Raw genomic sequence first — 19161 nt, 5'->3', positions numbered from 1 at the left:
TTGTTTGTTCCACAAATGAAGAGGCCTACAGTTTTAAGCCGCCACCGAACGGCAGATGGTTTTTTATGAGGAGCTTTTTCCATTGCCTCCCGCGGGACGACCGCTATTAGAAAAACCTTTTTCTATCATGTGATGGTTAATGCCCGGAGATTCGAATCTGGGCACCTCCTAGTAGTAGTCACGCACCAACTCAAGCCGCTACGACGGCCGCATAGTGCACGTACGCATCTGTAAAACAACTTTTTTAATTAATGTAATTGCACTTCTACCACAAAAGGACAATGAAAATCACTAAAAAGTAATAAAACAGTACATATGTACATACATATGTATGTTGCACGTAAATGCTTGCCCTCGACCGTAAGAGTAATTTTTAATGACTACTCCAAACAGCATTTTTTTTCATACAAAACGCTCCCTTTTCGTTGTATTTCTTCTGCAACGCCATTATTCCCTTTCTACGGATTAAATACTGGCTTTTCACTTCAATTTCGCGTCAATACTTCCAAATCCTCTACTTCATTTGGGCAACGCCACAAACGGCACTGTGCAGCTACTCTCTTTTTAACGGGAACTTTTTACTTTACGTCATTTTACTTTTTTGTGGCGCCTCCACTTAAAACCCGCTCATACGGCCGCTCTTCCTTTCTTCAGCAACATCCAATAGAGTTTTCTCTGTCGTCACACGCCCGCTCGTTTGCCAGGCTTCTTTTATACTTAACTACTCCACTGTTGCCTTTGAAGTGTCGCTTCAATGTCAATTCGCTAATTGACAGAAGAATGTTACAAAGCGCACTTTGAAAAAAAGAAGTAAGGCAAAGGTTCAAGTATGTGTGTGTGTGTGTAGATGAGCAAACTTCGGCATGGAGCAGCAATAGTAACGTTGACCGTTACTATAAATACTTCATTGCTGTAATTGAAGTGCTTCGTGTGAATTTCATTGGTCCACATAGTCACGTGTCGATTTTATTACTTCCCCACCATTTATTGTCTCATTTCACATATGGTTCACTCGTTCTCCATCCTTTTTACGCTCTATACGAGTACACTCAAGAAATGCACTTCGAATTAGTGTTTTTTGTTCTGCTAATGTTGTTAGTTTTGAAATTTCCTCCTTCTGCTTAAAACCGGTAATAGCATTCTCCTTTAGCACACCAAATAGCGGATTTATGAAATTCCTATGTGAGTTTCAATTAGTCTCTGTTTTAGAGGAATTGCGATTCACCCGGTGGGGATGATTTTCGCACAACTCATTTTTTTTGCTAAATAAACAATCGTTTCCCAATTTTTTGCCCAATTATGCACACTTTAAATACCATTAAAATTGAAAGGTAAGTACAAATGAATAAAGTAATTGATGAATTGATGCCTGCATACATGCATACGTTCATATGTAGGGGCAGAGGTTACTGGACTCATGACTTACTAGGACTCCACTTTTATGAACATTTATGTACATATTTTGATATATGACAGAATCTGAATTCTCTCTTGTAAGAGGTCATGTAATATTTAGATAAATGCAGCGAACGGTAATATACGGTAATAATTTTGTTACATTTATTATGCACAGTTTGCTACATTTATCGGGCTGCATCAAAAACTTTTAAATTAATTTTTTTTTTTAAGAATTTTATATTAAAAGTGTAATTTTTTCACTCGATTAGGTGACTTATAACAAAAATTTAACAAATTTCCAAAACTTTTCATCAAAATTTTCAACTTTTTAATTAGGATATTTTAAAATCTTCCAGGAATGCAGTTTTGTGGCCAATTCAATTTTAATATATGTAACAGGTTTGTGACGATTTTTTTGCATAAGATATGGAGCATTTTCTGCCATATAAAGCACATGTTTGAAAATATTTTAGGTCCATAAAACTGTATACCCAGAATTTTCGAAAAATGTTGATAAAAAATTAACAAAAAAAATTTACCATGAAAAATATTACTAACAATGATAAAGTAGCTTAATTATGTGAGCAGTAGTGTATGTACGTATATAACGGGTGATTTTTTAGCTATTATCTTTTTAAACAGTTGGTTTAAACAGCTGACGCACGTTTCGTGTTTTGTTTCACTGTCAAACATCTTTAGTTTGGTCTATAATTTAATCATGAATTGTCTTACAAACGCTTGCAAATCATTGAATTTTATTATAAAAATGCGTGTTCTGTTAAGAAAGTTTATCGCGCGCTTCTTCCATTTTATGGTCAGTTTAATCGACCCACTGAAGCGGCTATTCGAGCTATTGTGACTAAATTTAGAACAAAACTTACATTATTGGACATCAAACCACCAACAGGCTTACGTAGAGTGTGAACTGAAGAAAATATCGCAGCTGTATCGGCCAGTGTTAATGATGACCATCAATTACCGATTCGTCGCCGTTCGTAGCAATTGGGCCTCTGTTACTCAACAACGTGGAAAATTTTGCGAAAGGATTTAGGTGTGAAGCCTTTCAAAATACAACTGGTGCAAGAATTGAAGTCGAACGATCTACCGTAACGCAGAACTTTTGGTGAAAGGGCCCTTGGAAAGTTGACCGAAGATCCACTTTTTATCGAAAAATTGTATTCAGCGACGAAGCTCATTTTTGGATCAATGGGTACGCAGAATTGTCGATTTTGGAGTGAAGATCAGCCAGAAGAATTGCAAGAGCTACCAATGCATCCTGAAAAGGTCACAGTTTCGTGCGGTTTACGGGCTGGAGGTATCATTGGACCGTACTTCTTCAAAGATGCTGCGAATCGTAACGTAACGTGAATGGTGAGCGCCACCGTTAAATGATATCCAACTTTTTTTGGCCCAAAATGCAAGAGCTTGACTTGCATGACATGTGGTTTCAGCAAGACGGTGCCACATGCCACACAGCACGCGTAACAATGGACTTGTTGAGAGGCGAGTTCGGTGAACAATTTATTTCACGTTCGGGACCTGTCAATTGGCCACCCAGATCGTGCGATATAACGCCTTTAGATTATTTTTTGTGGGGCTGTGTTAAAACTCATCTGAATAGACATCAAGCCTGCTTGAATTAACGCATTGGAAGACAACATTAAAGCATTTATATGTGAGATACCGGCCGAAACGTTGGAAAGAGTATGCCAAAATTGGACTAAGCGGATGGACCATTTGAAGCGCAGTCGCGGTCAAATTTTTTTTTTTTTATTAATACGAATGTGAAGCTAAAAATAGTTTTACATCTAGCAAAAGCAGAATGATTTTTGAAACCTGTTAGGTATAAATGAACTACTAAACTGCCACGTTATTGTTAACTAATAGTTTTATAAAAGGTGGTGCAAAATTATTCATCCAGTTTTGTTTTTGAATAACTTTTGACGTGATAACGTCTTATAATTCGATTTAGCCGGCTGCACGCACGAAAAAATGTGTCGTTACCTTGCTCATTGCCGTTACCTTGAATGAACTGCAAGCGAAAGCGCGGAACGAACGACAAAGCAAACGAAAGGCAACGTTCGACATCTTGCTCTCACCTATTTAAGTGAGCGTATATATGTATGTATATGCGCATATGTACATATATAAATTCACGTATTTGTACTTGTATATGCCTTCTTATTGATTATTATTAATTTGATTTACTTGAAGAATTTAAAATAAAACCAAGTTTGTTAATAATACCTGTTGTTTTAATGTTATTATTATTAATTTTTTTATTATATATGAAGGAAAAAATTTATGGTAATATTTACCACATACCTTATAAGATATGTTGTATACTAATTAATATAAATATGTATATAAACATGCATATACATATACAATTTCGCGCAATTTTCAAAAGGAATAAATCTATATGTAAAGATGCATACAAGTCATATGGACATATCAAATATACGAATCTATTCCGTACGCAAGCAAATGTAAGCTTATGTGCTTGAACTGCAAGCGAGAGCGCGGAACGAACGACAAAGAGCACAATCGGTCCCCGCGTTCGGCAACGTTCGACATCTGGCTCTGTCCTACTTGTGTGAGCATATATATGTATGTATATGCGCATTTGTATATAAATTCACATACTTGTATTTGCATATGCCTTCTTCCTGTGTGCATGGTAATGAACCAATTCTCTGTTGAGAATAAACGATGATAGGAATAATAGGAAATGAAAGGGAGTGTTTCAAGTGTAATGTGTCTTGAGAAAGTCAAATCGATGATGATGCCTCTAAGTGTTGTTGACTTATTAACGTCTGATGCACAATCGAAATTGAAGATATCTTTCATGAATTTGATAAATTTTTCGTCATTTTTCACGTTTGTGTAAATGTAACTTGACCTATTCCATTGCAATTCCATTTACCTCCTCCTCTATATCCATACAAAATATCTATCAAACAAATAAAATTCAAATTTTGTTTTGAAAATTGCAACCATTCCATCAATATTTTCTTATGACGTTGTCACGTTAAACTATCGTCAGTAAACCGACTTTACAGGCAACTTCTTTTTTTACTAAATCAAGGCGCATTCATTAAAAGAGGTAGCAATAGACCAACAACAATGTTCTATACGTTTGATTGTCAAAGCAAAGTATTGAAAAACTAGAAAATAAAATAAAAACAACTGAGCTGATTTACCAACACCAACTTTAATACTTAGATTCGCTTTGTACTAAATCAAGAAAATCATTTTAAGTGATGGAAGTATTTATTTTGACATTTACGCATTTCATTACTTCATGATTCTAATTCACAAGTGTCAAATATGATTAACGTACGACGCCATATGTAAGAATTATAAATATTCCAATAAGGTCATTAATTTGGCGCCACCTTATAGTAATAACAACACGAAAAACATATACAGATATGTGTGTATTTTGAAGCAGTCGTAATTTTTGTATCACACAGCTTGTGAAATTAAAAGTCAGCCGACTCTTTTCCTGATTGTGCGTCATCTACCGGCAAAAAGCAGCTATCGTAACTTTTGCCTTTCGTTGTGCCACTAAATAACGCAAATTCCAGCACCATCTAGCACGGACGAGAACAAGTGAGCAAAGAACGTAAACCAAACAAAACGTATATCGTATGTGATTAAGGGATGCTTCCACGCAGAGTCAATTTCTTAATGCCAGATTTGACAGATTTGTGTATTTTTATGTTATTTTAAATATTAGTCAGATCCAAATATAAGGCCTCTTCTATTTGACATTTCCTCGCTATCTCTATGCTCGATTACATTAAACGAAAAAATTGCATGCGAAAGCAACAACAAAGTTATCGAGCAAGATTCGCCGCTAGCTAGAATGGAAAAACAAACCCATTTAAAAATATAGCCCCACTTGCTTTTTCACTTAAGTTCCAAGGTGAAGTCCAAAATAAACAATACTGGCGTCCTACAAATGTTTTTGATGGCGCCATCTTCTTAATGAGTTAGTGCGTTGGAAGTAACATCCCTAGCTGACTTCTAGTGAAAACGTGGTGACATTTGGTTCAGTGGAAGCGAAGTTCTAGCGTCTAAAGTGTCAGTATCGAGCACAGAGCTAATATCAAAGTTTGATTTAAAATCGCTAAAACGTTTTTCGAAATATTTGAATTGATGAAACAAGTTTATGGCGATGATTGTCTATCTCGTGCCAGGGTTCACGAGTGGTTTAGACGTTTCAAAATAATGACAATGAACATACGGGCCGCCCAAAATCAGTAATCACCGAAAACTTAATCGAAATGGTTCGTATATTTATCAAAAATGAATCGAAAGCATTGTTGAAGTTCATGGAATCGGCTTTAAATATCTCCTAAACAGCGGTTCATCGCATTTTAACTGATCTTTTGGGCTCACGAAAGATCTGCGCACGTTTCATTCCGCACAAGTTAACTGAGGACCAAAAATTGTTCAGAATTCAACATTCGAAAGACCTCATTAAAGAAGCGAGAAATGACGAGTCTTCTACCTAGTCGGAAAGTTGCATTTGGCAATGAAAAGAAAACGTTTTCGTCCGTAGAGCCGTCCAAAAAGTTTGTACCAACATCCTGAAGGACATTCCAATCAGTGACCTGAAACACTCTTTCGAAAAGCTTTTAGATCGCGCAAAACACTGTATCGAGACCAGACGGGACTATTTTGAATAAATAAACTCGAAGTTATCAGAACAAAGCTTCTCTCGTTTCTATTTTTACTCAGCCTTGTTTATTTTGGACTTCACCTTGTATTATAGAGTATAAAAGATGAGACATTTAATGGGAACTTCTTCTTCTTAATGGCGCGAAAGCTGCTTACGCAATTTTGGTCGAGTCTGGACACACCAAGTGAAGCCAAGCCCTTCTCCACCTGATCTTTCCAACGCATAGGGTGCCTTCCTCTTCCTCTGCCGCCACCAGCTGGTACTGCATCCAGTACTTTCAGAGACGGAGCGTTTGTATCCATTCGAACGTCATGACCCAGTCTTCATGCCGTCTTAAAGCTCATACAGCTCATTGTTCCATCACCTGCGAAACTTTCCAATACTCCAAGGGCGGCGTCTCTTCTGCGCCAGATTGCCATATCACCCTTCTTGTGGATTGGACAGAGCACACGTAAATTTCAATCGGCAGGTATGCTTTCATCCGGTCATATGTTGCATAGAAGCTGATACATGTACCTTACCAGCTCCTCGCCACCATGTTTGAATAACTCAGCCGGCAGTCCGTCGGCTCACGCGGATTTATTGATTTTGTGATTTCCTTCTGTGCCGAAATCAAATCGATTATTAGTGAAAACGATGCACTTATGGAACAAGTTAATACAGCCAATAGAACACTAAAAACAAAAACTGGATTTGCATTTATTTACAATAAATATCTGCATCATTTTAATTAATATTTCAACAATCATTAATAAACTTGGACTGATTTATGATGTATTGCTGGTAATCGAATAATCGATCATCAGTTTTGATATATGTAAGGTAGGCATTAGTCAGGTAGAAAATATCAACATGCAACACTGTCACTTTAACACTCGGTTACAAGTTGCATTTTCATCACAGCTATTATTTGCCTTTCGTCAGCTTGTTGGAAAATTAAGTTTTGTATTTTTAGTGCGGAAATTTTAACATTTAATTAAAAACTCTATAAAAATCCTACCAATTCATAATGGAGGCTGTGCCACGGCTTCATATGTTGTGGTTTGTGTTGAAAACCAGTCCAACGGGCACCTCCTTCGCCAATCTGAAAAAGGTGAATAAAGAGATGACAAAGATGGACACCCAAATCCAACTAATTCTCATTAATTTACGGCAAAGTCAAGCGAATAAGTTTGCTAATCAGTTTTAGGAAGTTTTGAAAAACTAGACTACATTAAATATGCATTTTCAGTGAAGTTACCCGTTGAGTTGTTTTGAGTCCAAAGCGAGAAAATAGAGACACAAGTAATACATACATACATACATACATACATACATACACATACATATCTATATGGCTCTGACTTTTTTAATAATCGTTCATGCAATTACGGTTGCACTGTTTAACAACGAAAATTGGATGTAATCGGAAGAGGTTTGAAGGGTGGAATGTTGGGTGGGCTTACGGGCACTGAGTCATCCGAATAAAATTCTATTTACATTTGAAGACGTATTAATATTTATAATAGATATTATCTTAGGGGTCTTTTAAGTTCGTTTCTTTTACTTTTCCTTTCTTTTAGATTTAAAGTCTTTTGTTTATTTATAAGTTTATTATAGCAATGTAAATGCGCACATATATTATGAGAAATTATAACTTCTAGTTTATTAGTTTACTATTTGGTGATTCAGAAACTATACCCCTACGATTAGTAAAGTAATTTAAGGCTTTAAGTTTTCTGTCGCCCTTAATACTTCATGTAAAATATTAATTTTATTTTTATGCTCATTTCAGTATATAGCGGAATTCTATCAAGAGGATCCTGAAGCGTATTCCAAAGAAGTGTTCGCTCTAGAAACTCTACGCAATCAGGCTTTACATCCTGGCAAGGACAAATGTGCAATCTTGAAGAGATACTATTGCCAATTACATTCGCTACAAAACCGCTTCCCCCAATTGGAGGAACGCAGCATCTTTACCTTTACTTGGAAAGATCTATACCAGAGCAACGTAAATGAATTCACGGATTTGCGTTATGAGTTGGCCGCTGTGCTTTTCAATATCGCCGCTTCTCACACCCAAATGGGTGCGTCCGTCACGCGTGGCGATGTGGACGGCATGAAGCTGGCCTGTACGCATTTCCAATGTGCAGCATGGGCCTTTGGAGAACTGCGTGAGCGTTATGGCAATGTTAACGGCGGTGGTGATTTCATGACCACCGAACTGCTGGTGTTCATGCAACAAGTGTCATTTGCCCAAGCGCAAGAATGCATTTTAGAAAAGTCACTGATAGACAATCGAAAACCGAATATTGTGGCAAAGGTTACAGCACAAATTGTGGTTTATTATGGTGCTGCTTTGGCTGCTCTGCTCACGGGTGGCGACGATGGTCCAGTAGCACAGGTTGTCGATAGTTCGGTGTTTAAGCTTTGGAAAAAATATGTGCGTTTCAAAATATCTTACCTAAACTGCATTCTATACTTGTATCAAGGACAACACGCAGAGGAACAGCAAAAAATGGGCGAAAGAGTAACGCTTTATCAGGTAATTTTTATAATAGTTAAAAAAATCAATAAATACATAAATAATATGCAATTGAACTCATAACTCACAGGCAGCTTTTGAAAAGTTAGAGGAAGCCAGAAAAGAATCCAAAGGCTTACCGGACCAAAAAGAGATCAATGAATCGCTCATTTTCACGGCAGATGTTGTGGAAGGAAAACGCAAAAATGCTAAAAATGAAAATGAATTTATTTATCATGAGGCGGTACCCGAGTTGTCCTCAATAACAGCAGTGCAAGGCGCAAATTTGGTAAACGGCACCAGTTTTAGTGCAACAGACCCTGAAGTAGCAGGCGAAGATATCTTTGCTCGTCTTGTGCCCATGAAAGCTCATGAGGCTAGTTCGTTATACAGTGAAGAAAAAGCCAAACTACTGCGTAAATACGGCTCGCACATAGAGGAAAAAGATACAGAACTGGCGAGTTTCATGAGTTCGCTTACTCTGGACAACCTTAACATTAACGAAGAGAAAGCTAACAAAATTCCTCAAGGAATTGTCGATCGTTGTGCCGAGCTAAATGCAAATAAAACAACTATTCCGGAGCTAATAGCTGCCATGTCACAATTAGCTGAAATATGTGCCGATGTCGAAACGAATCTCAAAGAAATTTCAGTAATTCTTGCAGAAGAGGAGCGTCAAGAAATTGAATTTCAAAAGCTTACAGGTGTGCAACGTACACCTAATCCGCACATAACCGAGCTGACGCGCGAATTTCAAAAATATACAGAAGCACATGCACGCGCCGGTGAGTCAAACGACACGCTACGGAAAGCAATGGAGTTGCACGTAAATAATCTAAAAATCTTGTCCCGACCACTACAAGAAATACAACAATCTGTGCCGAAATTAAGTGCAGAGTTGAATACAACTGAGCTCTTCAAAGATGTCAAACTAATTTTAAACAAAGCCAATGAAATGAAAGCGCAACGCGCACAGTTCCATGCCGATTTACGTATAGCAGTAAATGATGATGACATAACCGCCAAAGTGATAGCGCATGGTAATCAGGAAGGTCTGCAGCTGCTCTTTGACCGTGAGTTGGCCAAACATGAGCGCCTCACACAGCTATTGGATCAAAATATGCTGGCACAGAAGAATATTTTGCAAGCCCTTACAGAAGCCTATGCCAAGGCTGCACCTGTGCTGAAGACATTGGCCGATGTTAAGCATAAACGCGAAGCATTTTTTTCATCTCTAGCAGCCTCGTACGATGTTTACGAAGATTTATTAGCTAAATCTGCCAAGGGACTAGAATTTTACAAAAAGTTATCGGGTAAGTAACTAGCACAAGCTTTTGAGAAGGTGTTTTTTTACATATTTACACTCTCTTCTTAAGGTAACGTACAAAAATTGCTAACCCGCTTGAAAGCAGCACGTGATGTGCAATCAGAAGAACGTCAACAGCGCCTGAAAAATCAAACTTCGAACGCGCCTAACCCAACTTTCAATACAGCTAAGCCAATTTCACCAAATCCTACACCGAACTCAGCTACTTCGGGTACGCCCAAATTGCGTGATTATCTTAAATCAAAAAACACCACCGCAAGCAGCATCGCTGCAGCTGGTGTCTCCGATGTGGCATCAAGCAATTCCATGTCGCAGAATACCCAGTACATTCCGCTAGTGCGCCCCAATCCGCTTGGTTCGGAAAACCCCACACAAGCTGTTTGTTCTTCAGGCGGTTTCTACACCTCGCACGGGTTGAACTCCAGTGGCGCTGTGCCCGTGGTGGCACCCAACGAACCACCACCACCCTATAGCTTGCAACAGCAACAGTATTACGATCCCAACACCGCTGGCTATACAAATCCAATGTACCAACAGCAGCAGCAAAATATAGCACCGCCGGCCTACAAATTGCAAGCGTCCCCAAACTCGCAGTTTGCCAATTTGAATGCTAGCATGTCAACAGTGGGTTATAGCAATGCGCTCAGCTTAGGGCAACGCGACGATCTTGCGCAGCAACAACAGCTGCTTCAGCAACAGCAACAACAACAACAACAATTAATGATGCATCAAGCCGTCGCCAACAACACTATGTATGGGCAGCAACCGGCACCTTCCGTTACTGGAGGCTATGGAGGGAATCAAGGCAATTTTATGCAACAGCAGCAAGCAAATTTAGCTAGAACAGGCAACTCAATGTTGCCTACAAGCGCTTCTTACCCGTATGACACCAATATTGGGCCCTTACAGACGGCTAAATTGGGATTTGCAGCACAACCAGTGCCGCAAGGCTCCATACCAACCCAAACTATTGGCGCTTCTACAGATATCAGGGCTGCAGCTGAACATGCAAAAAACGTTCCAAGTCAAATGAACAATGTATGCGCCAGGCAACCGTTATATATATGTTTGTATGCTCCTTCTATATATTCTATTATTCAACTTTCAGTTTCAACAACCCTACCCGCAAGTATCTGTAGGCAACCTAAGCACACCCACTTCGCGACCTTTGTATGTAGCCACTTCTGATGGTGCACAGGCTCCACCTACAGCACCATCGCAGTCACTACAACCTCATTCTATGGGTAATTCCTGGCAGCAGCAACCGCAGCATCTTGGCGTTGCAAGCGGTGCTGCGGCAGCACCCCAATATCAGCAGCAATCAGTCCAACCACATCCAAATTTTCCGTCTGGTAATAATGCGGCGGTCAACCCAGCCAGTAACGAAGGAATTGGTGGCCCTTCCTTGGCTCAACAAAGTGGCCAAAATACTTCGATTCCGTTATCAAGCAACGCAACACCAAATGCGCATCCTTACACAACAATAACCAAACATCCTGGATACGGCTTTAATCCACAAACTGGTCAATATGAATACGGCAGCGGCTATCAACAGGCTAGTAATAAATTCTATGGTCAATACACGTCGTCCAGCACACCACAATCCGCAAATGTGGGCACTACTGATTCAGAGAATGCCAATAAGATAAATATCGCTACAGGCTTTGATGTGAGTAAAATTGAAAGATTTTCTTTAAATAAGCATTTCCACTGGTTGTATATTTATGCTACTTTTTCAGTCGCTCGTTGTTTCGCACACTAAATCATCTGTGGCCTCCGTTGTGCCACCTTCCGATAAGCTTAGCGCGGACAATGCTTCTAATTTAAGTTACTACTCAGCGCCATATGGTTATCAATCGCAAGGTATTGCTTCGCCATACGCCCTGCAGCTACAACAACAGCAACAGCTGCAGCAGTCACTGGCTTTAGCGCAGCAGCAAAAGCCACAACAAACCAATTACCAACAGCAACAGTCCACTTACATGCAAAGCGGTGGTGCTTCCATAGCACCCACACAAACGACAAAAAGCGCTACTGGATACGCTTCCGTTGCAAAGCATGGAGAAACATTACCGAAATCCGATAGTGCTGCACAACCTGAAACGAAGTCTGGTGCAACTGCTGCTCAGCCACATGGCGTTGCAAAACCGGCAGCAAAGCCGCCAGTTAAAAAGGCAACCAATATTGATTTGTTGACCGATATCGATTTTTCAGAAGGCGGATTAAGCGTGCCACCACCAATATTACCACAGCCAGTGCTAAAGCCGGAAATTGTGGCCAGCCCGCCTAGTAGTCAAGTGGCCGTTGAAGTTAAACCGAAGTCTGCGCCTTCTGAGGTAATAAACCATAGGACTAGTCTATACATCTAATTTCTAATAAAAATGTCTTGTTAGTCGTCACCGCAGAAACAGTCGGATTCTACATTGGCGTTACCAATAACCCCTACCACTAAAATCGATATACCAACGCCCCTAACTACACCGCTTTCACCGCTGACCACTACCAAGGCTGCAGTATCACCCACGAATTCTCCTGCTACCCGTAAGCCCAGCTTCGATAACATTTCCATATGCTCAGACTTGAGTTCATTAGATACTAACTTTGATTGGGATTCAGTTTCTGTGCGTAACGAGCAGGCCGCCGATAAACATTCCAATTTGTCTTCGAATGCCACATTTCAATTAAAACCTTTCGATCCCTTTAATGATGACAAAATACTGAAATATTTTCACAAAGAGGTTGAACGTTACGAAAAGCTAATCGAAAGTCTCAATGTAAAAATGTTAAACGGAAATACACAGTTGTCCGCTAAGTGGAAAGAATTGCACGATTTACTTTCCAAGGATTCCAATAAACGTACAACGACCATAGCGAAATTATTCCCAGAGAAGAATCGTTCTCTCGATTGCATTCCATACGATCACGCACGTGTAAAATTAGAAAAGGACACTGACGACTACATAAATGCCGCGTACATTAAGGTTTGACCCACTGAAATTCTCAATTAATTTCTGGAAAGTTGTATATAACTCTTAACTATTGTTTTAGAATCTTGGCACAGGCTGTCCAAACCTAATCATAGCACAAACTCCTCAACAAAACACCACTAATGATTTTTGGTCTATGATTTGGTCACAAAAGGCACGCACAGTTGCTTGTTTGCATACGCCAAATGAAGTGAGTATAAAAAGTTTTGTTTGCTCTTTTCGTTATCGTGAAAATTTCTTATATCTGCTAGATGTTGGATCCATACTGGCCGCAGGAGTGTAACGTGGAAAATCACTACGATGATTTCACCGTGAAATGTGTTAAAATAAATACGCTTTCGCATTGCGTGGAATATAACCTTAAATTATCGATGCATGGGGCCGATGCGATTATCGATTTGTCGGTGTTGCAAATTAAGGCATGGACTAAAAGGTAAATGCCATCAGTGTAAATAAGGTGAAAAGTTATTTATGTGGTGAGCGACTTCAAAAGTAGTTGTTGTTGTTGTAGCAGCATAAACATTCCCCATACATATATGGGAAGTGCTGCTGAAGTGACAGTCCTTGGCCAGATATAAATCCGGGTCGTTCCGGTAACGTAGAACCGACTGTCGTGGGAACGACTTCAAAAGTTGTCTTGCATGGAGCTTAGAGAGCCGTATATGGCATAGTTTCTTGGAAAAAAGTTTAAACGAAAATATGTATTATCTTTGCTTAGTGACTTCGTGATTGTAATTGCCATAAATTCTTTTATTTACCACTTCTCCTTAATTATAGCTTACCTTCGCAGACCATAGGCATTGCTCGCAACGCTTTGCATGCACATCAGCAGCGCTGCCTGGAGTTTAATACGCCCACTTCGCCATTAATAATGAATTGCTTAAATGGATCTGAACGTTCAGAACTCATTGCAATAGCGATTTGCGCTATCCTAGCTTTGCAAACGGCTCGTCCAGTACTCATTAGTATGAATTTGTGAATTATTTGGTATTAATGCTTTTACTAAATTTTTCTTTCTTACCTTTCACAGATGTGGTTGACTTCTGGTATCGCATTTGCACGCAACGTCAAAATGCTTTGCGTGATATGGATACTTTGGAGCAATCGATGCAAATTGTATTAAATCATGCTCATGATGTGCTTAATAAACGTAAGTAAAAATCCATTCAAAAACAGGTCTACTGAAATGTTTGCGTAAAAATGGACATCATCATCATATAAATACATCAATGCATAAATAACAAATTCATAAATTTTATATGCCGTACTTATGGTGAAAAGTGGTAGGTATTGGAAAGGATATAAACATAAAGCATTTAAACTGAACTCCATAAACAATAAACGCTAAAATAATGAAATTTGATATAGTTACACAAATTGTAAATAGCTGCCTTATGGTGCAAAGAGGTAGGTAGTGGAAAAGAGGGCGCGGCAGCTGTCATATAGTCTCAAATTTCCAAATCGGTTTTTTCGGGAACAACAAAAGCTAAAATAATTAAATTTGGTGCAGTTACACAAATTGTAAATAGTTTCAATTCAAATAGTGGTCAAGAGGACGTGGCACCTCCAATATAAGCTGAAACTTTCATATAGTTTTCTCTGGAACCGCTTCTCCTAAGTTATTGAAATTGCATGCCGTTACATAAATGTCATATTTAAAGCAAAAAGGGGGCCTGGCATTTCCCTTACAAACTTAAAACTCACATCTTGTGTATAAAATAAATCAATCAATGGAATTTTCAAAATCTGAAATTAATACTAAAAGCAGTAGCTTTATATACAGTCAAACTTCTATAACTCGAACTTCTAAAGCTTGAATTTTCTATAACTTGAACTAAATCGAATAGCAATAGCCTTTAGAGAGCAATAACGAATCAATTTCAGTCCCATAAAACGAACTTCTTTACCCCGAATTTCTCTATAAATCTAATAAGAACTTGTTCGCCTGCTTCTCTAAATCGAATTTTTTTAGGGGAAATCCCAAATTAAGTACTTTTTTCAGTTTTTTCGGGAAAGTACTCATTTATTTGTACAGCGAATGTTTTTTTTTTTTTTGACGTTTCTTCTTTGTGTCTTCCCACAGACGACGGCATTATTAAGCAACATAGCAGCAGATTCTGATTTGAGCGGAATGGAAAGTGATTCTGATGGTTTGGTTAGACTTGGTTGATCCTGTAGATCGTACATAGACCACTAATTGAACGCTACCACTGACGGTCCTAATGAGAATCTCTTTTTAATGAAAACTCCAAATGGAAATAAGGTTTGCTTATGTTTGCGGTTTCTTTAAAAAAAACATAATAATCCCCATAAGTCGAACATTTTGGGTAATTGTGAGTCGAGTTATTGAAGTTTGACTGTTAGTTGCATTGTACAGTTCAATCGAAATTGGATAAAATCTACTTCTTCTTCTTCCTCTTAATTGGCGCGACAACCGCTTACGCGATTTTGACCGAGTTTAACATAAGCGCGCCAGTCGTTTCTTTCTCGTGCTAACCGGCGCCAGTTGGACACACCAAGTGAAGTCAAGTCCTTCTCCACCTTATCTTTCCAACGCGGAGAGGCCTTCCTCTTCCTCTGTTACCACCTACCTGCTGGTGCCGCATCGAATACTTTCAAAGCCGGAGCATTTGTATCCATTCGGACGACATGGCCCAGCCAACGTAGCCGCTGGATCTTTATTCGCTGCGCTATGTGTATGTCGTCGTAAAGTTCATACAGCTCATCTTTCCATCGCCTGCGATATTCGCCGTTGCCAACGTGCAAAGGTCCAAAAATCTTGCGCAGAATCTTTCTCTCAAACACTCTTAGCGTCGCTTCATCGGATGTTGTCATCGTCCACGCTTCTGCGCCATGCGTTAGGACGGGCATGATGAGAGTCTTGTAGAGTGTTAGTTTTATTTGCCGAGAGAGGACTTTACTACTCAATTGCCTACTTAGTCCAAAGTAGCACTTGTTCGCAAGAGAGAGTCTACGTTGGATTTCAAGGCTGACATTGTTATCGGTGTTAATGCTGGTTTCTAAGTATACGAAGTCCTTTACAACCTCGAAAACATAACTGTCAACAGTGACGTGACATGACAGGAGGTACTTCGTTTCGTTTTGTCCTCGTTCACCACCAGACCCATTCGCTTTGCCTCTTTATCTACTACTTAATTATTATTGGTCGAATTTTCCACCTCCGACGATACTATTTGTTTTAAATACTCCATATAAAAATGATCTAAACTACAAGGTAAAGTCCAAAATAAACAAGACTGGCGTTATAAAAATGTTTTTGATGGCGCCATATTTTGAATGAGTTAGTGCGTTGGAAGTTACATCCCTAGCTGACTTCCAGGGAAAGCTTGGTGACATTCGATACAAAAATCAGTTTCAAACAAAGAGCTAATATCAAATTTTGTTTTAAAATCGGTAAAACGTTTACCGAAACATTTGAATTGATGAAACAAGTTTATGGCGATGATTGTCTATCTCGTGCCAGAGTTCATGAGTGGTTTACACGTTTCAGAGAATGTTGTGAGGACATAAATGACAATGAACATACGGGCCGCCCAAAATCAGTAATCACCGAAAACTCTCTCGAAATTGTTCGTAAATTTATCAAAAATTAACCGAAATCATTGTTGAAATTCATCAAATCGGAGTTGAATATCTCCAAAACATCGATTTATCGCATTTTAACTGATCATTTGGGCTTACGAAAGGTCCGTGCACGTTTTATTCCGCACAAGTTAACTGAGGACCAAAAATTGCTCAGAATTCAACATTCGAAAGACCTCATTAAAGAGGCGAGAAAAGACGAGACCTCTACGTATTCGGAAAATTGCATTTGGCCATGAAAGGAAAACGTTTTGAGTCCGTAGGGGTCATCCAAAAGGTTTGTACCGACATCCTGAAGGGCATTCCGGTCAATGAGCAGAAACACTCTTTCAAAAAGCTTTTAGATCGCGCAAAACAGTGTATCGAGGCCAGAGGGGATTATTCTGAATAAATAAACCCGAAGTTATCAGAACAAAGCTCTTTTCGTTTCTATTTTAGCTCAGTCTTGTTTATTTTGGACTTCACCTTGAATGTCTTCTACTACATTAGAGATATACTATATAATAAAGAATATTGTATTTTTTTCCTGGGAAAAATTCTTATTTACGGGATCTGTTTAACATAAAAAACCTAATATATTAATTTGGGGGGAAAAAATCCATTAGTTTTGCGTCAAATATTTGCACAAATGGTTTAAAACTGCTTTATGATCGATCTCTAGCTGCTGGGCTATGCTAGGACTACTAAAATGCCGGTCAACTGAAATTTTCTTCCGAATTTTCTCTTTGTTGGCTTCCGTTGATAACACCCTTTATCACAACTGAATGGAAAAACTAAAAAAAAAGCAAAAGAATTGTTTTAGTGTGAAATGTCACCTTGACAACGAGCATAATTTTTAAATCGTTTGATCGATGCTTTACGAGATATCGATCACTACGACCATCTACCGAGAAAATCACGTATTTCTTTTCGCCCAAACTGATATTTTAAAATCTATAATGGTATTAGCTCAAACCCTGAGGTTGAAAGCCCTTCAAGTCATAAGATATTTTTTTTTTTGTTAAATTTAAAATGCCTGGGATTTTCGTATACTGCTTGCATGTAATTGATTATATTTTAAGGGGTTAGGGGTAGTCAGAGGCCTGAAAAAATGATGATTTTCAATATTTTTTTTTAATTTTTTAATGGAAAAAATTAATAATTAATTTGTGTGGAGCCCGTTTCTCCAAAAGTTACTTGCGGCGATCATCACAAGTCCTTAGAGATACATCTAAAATCAATCGGACAAGAGAAATTAGTTGTATTAATAGAAATTAACAACATGGCGGCCTCAGGAAATATTTTTCAGATTTTCGAGAAAAAAAACGACAATTAATTGTTTAAAAAAAATTCAAATTAAAAAACAAAACCTTCCATCAGGCACGAATTTCTTATGTCTTTCAAAAGCAGTATACATTTTATTGAAATTTACCAAGCGGTTTGTAAGTTACAGTGATCAGCAGTTCAAAAAACATAGTTTTGAGAAAAACGCATTTAAAGTTTTGCTATCGATTGCCGGAGCGCCCGAGCGCCCTTTGTTAATTGTTGAAATTGAAATTTGAAAAGGTCGAGCCAAGGAGCACCAGGAGATTTGGTGGCTCCTAAAACACTCAGGCTAAAAAGCCCATTGTATTTAAAGCTCTGGAAAGGGGGTTGATAGTCAAGGAGGGAAGGAGAAAAGTATCAGAGAAAGAGAAGGAAAGAATAGAGCCTAACTATCTCTAGTCCTGTGAGAGATTTCCAGATTCGTTGGCAAATCTGTAAATATCGTCCAGTTTTAGAGAACGAATATTACTCATTCTCATGACATCGGAACCCAAAACTCGTAGCCGTGCTCTAGCAAAGGCAGGACACTCACAGAGAAAGTGCTGCATTGCTATACCTCCTCCAAGCATGACAGGCACACTGGGACCTCAATGATTCCAATGGTGGTCATATGCTGACCCCATGGGTTGTGTCCTGTAATGATACCGACCATCAACCGAATGTCTTTCCTTCTAACGTTTAGTATAAAGTTTGACAGTTTTCTGTTCGGACTTGTCACAAATTGTTGAATAACCCGAAAAGTATTTGTCGAATTCAATTCAAAATTTTCACATAATATTCTTAAGATACGACTTTAAGAAAATGCAAAAAAATCCAATATTTGGAAAATTCTGACTACCCCTAACCCCTTAATTAATCATGACTTAAATTATTATTTTTTAAGGTGGCATCATGACCTCCTATCAAATGAAGATTGCGCCCCAAATCGCCTCGAAGGAGAAGGAAGAAATCAAGGATCCCCTAAACGAACTCGATCCGCTATGGAAAATGAAATAAATAAAATAATCGCTTTCCTGGATGAATAGTGCGAAGAGCATCATTGGTGGGATGCTGCGTTGACTGAACATAGTAAACTTCTCGGTTTTATATTTGGCCTGCGATTCAACCGATTTAACGCGAAAAAAGTAAATAATTGTAACGGAAAGCAAAATATTGAAAATCATTGTTTAAGGACCTAGTATTTTTATTGAATAAACGAAAAACTAAAGCATACATATTTATAGAACTTATGAAACATAAAATGTTACACTTCAAATTGCATAACTTTAAAACTATTTACCATTATACATACTTATATACTTATTTATTACATATTCGACCGATGCAAAATAAATTTAAATAAACCCTA

The 19161-nt window shown here is 38.5% G+C and overlaps 1 protein-coding gene across 1 annotated transcript; it reads left to right on the top strand.

Moving 5' to 3' along the window:
* The first annotated feature begins 6952 nt into the window (after positions 1-6952).
* Positions 6953-19161, top strand: LOC128861066 (tyrosine-protein phosphatase non-receptor type 23). Its single transcript, XM_054098956.1, has 12 exons — positions 6953-7181; positions 7863-8612; positions 8683-9904; positions 9968-10956; positions 11027-11587; positions 11658-12254; positions 12312-12899; positions 12967-13095; positions 13157-13338; positions 13683-13870; positions 13936-14055; positions 18697-19161. The coding sequence occupies exons 1-12, from the start codon at positions 7098-7100 to the stop codon at positions 18807-18809; spliced, it is 5523 nt and encodes a 1840-aa protein (XP_053954931.1). The 5' UTR covers positions 6953-7097; the 3' UTR covers positions 18810-19161.

Source organism: Anastrepha ludens, chromosome 4 (assembly GCF_028408465.1).
Source record: "Anastrepha ludens isolate Willacy chromosome 4, idAnaLude1.1, whole genome shotgun sequence".
NCBI classification, from domain to species: Eukaryota; Metazoa; Arthropoda; class Insecta; order Diptera; family Tephritidae; genus Anastrepha; species Anastrepha ludens.
This window is presented reverse-complemented; position numbering and strand designations above follow the sequence as displayed.

What these genes read in the sequence shown, in the direction of transcription:
- LOC128861066 (XM_054098956.1), top strand. Translation starts at nt 7,098, where the DNA reads ATGGAGGCTGTGCCACGGCTTCATATGTTGTGGTTTGTGTTGAAAACC. An exon ending in GTTTGCATACGCCAAATGAA is followed by an intron (nt 13,096 to 13,156) that starts GTGAGTATAAAA and finishes TATATCTGCTAG; the next exon opens with ATGTTGGATCCATACTGGCC. An exon ending in ATTAAGGCATGGACTAAAAG is followed by an intron (nt 13,339 to 13,682) that starts GTAAATGCCATC and finishes CCTTAATTATAG; the next exon opens with CTTACCTTCGCAGACCATAG.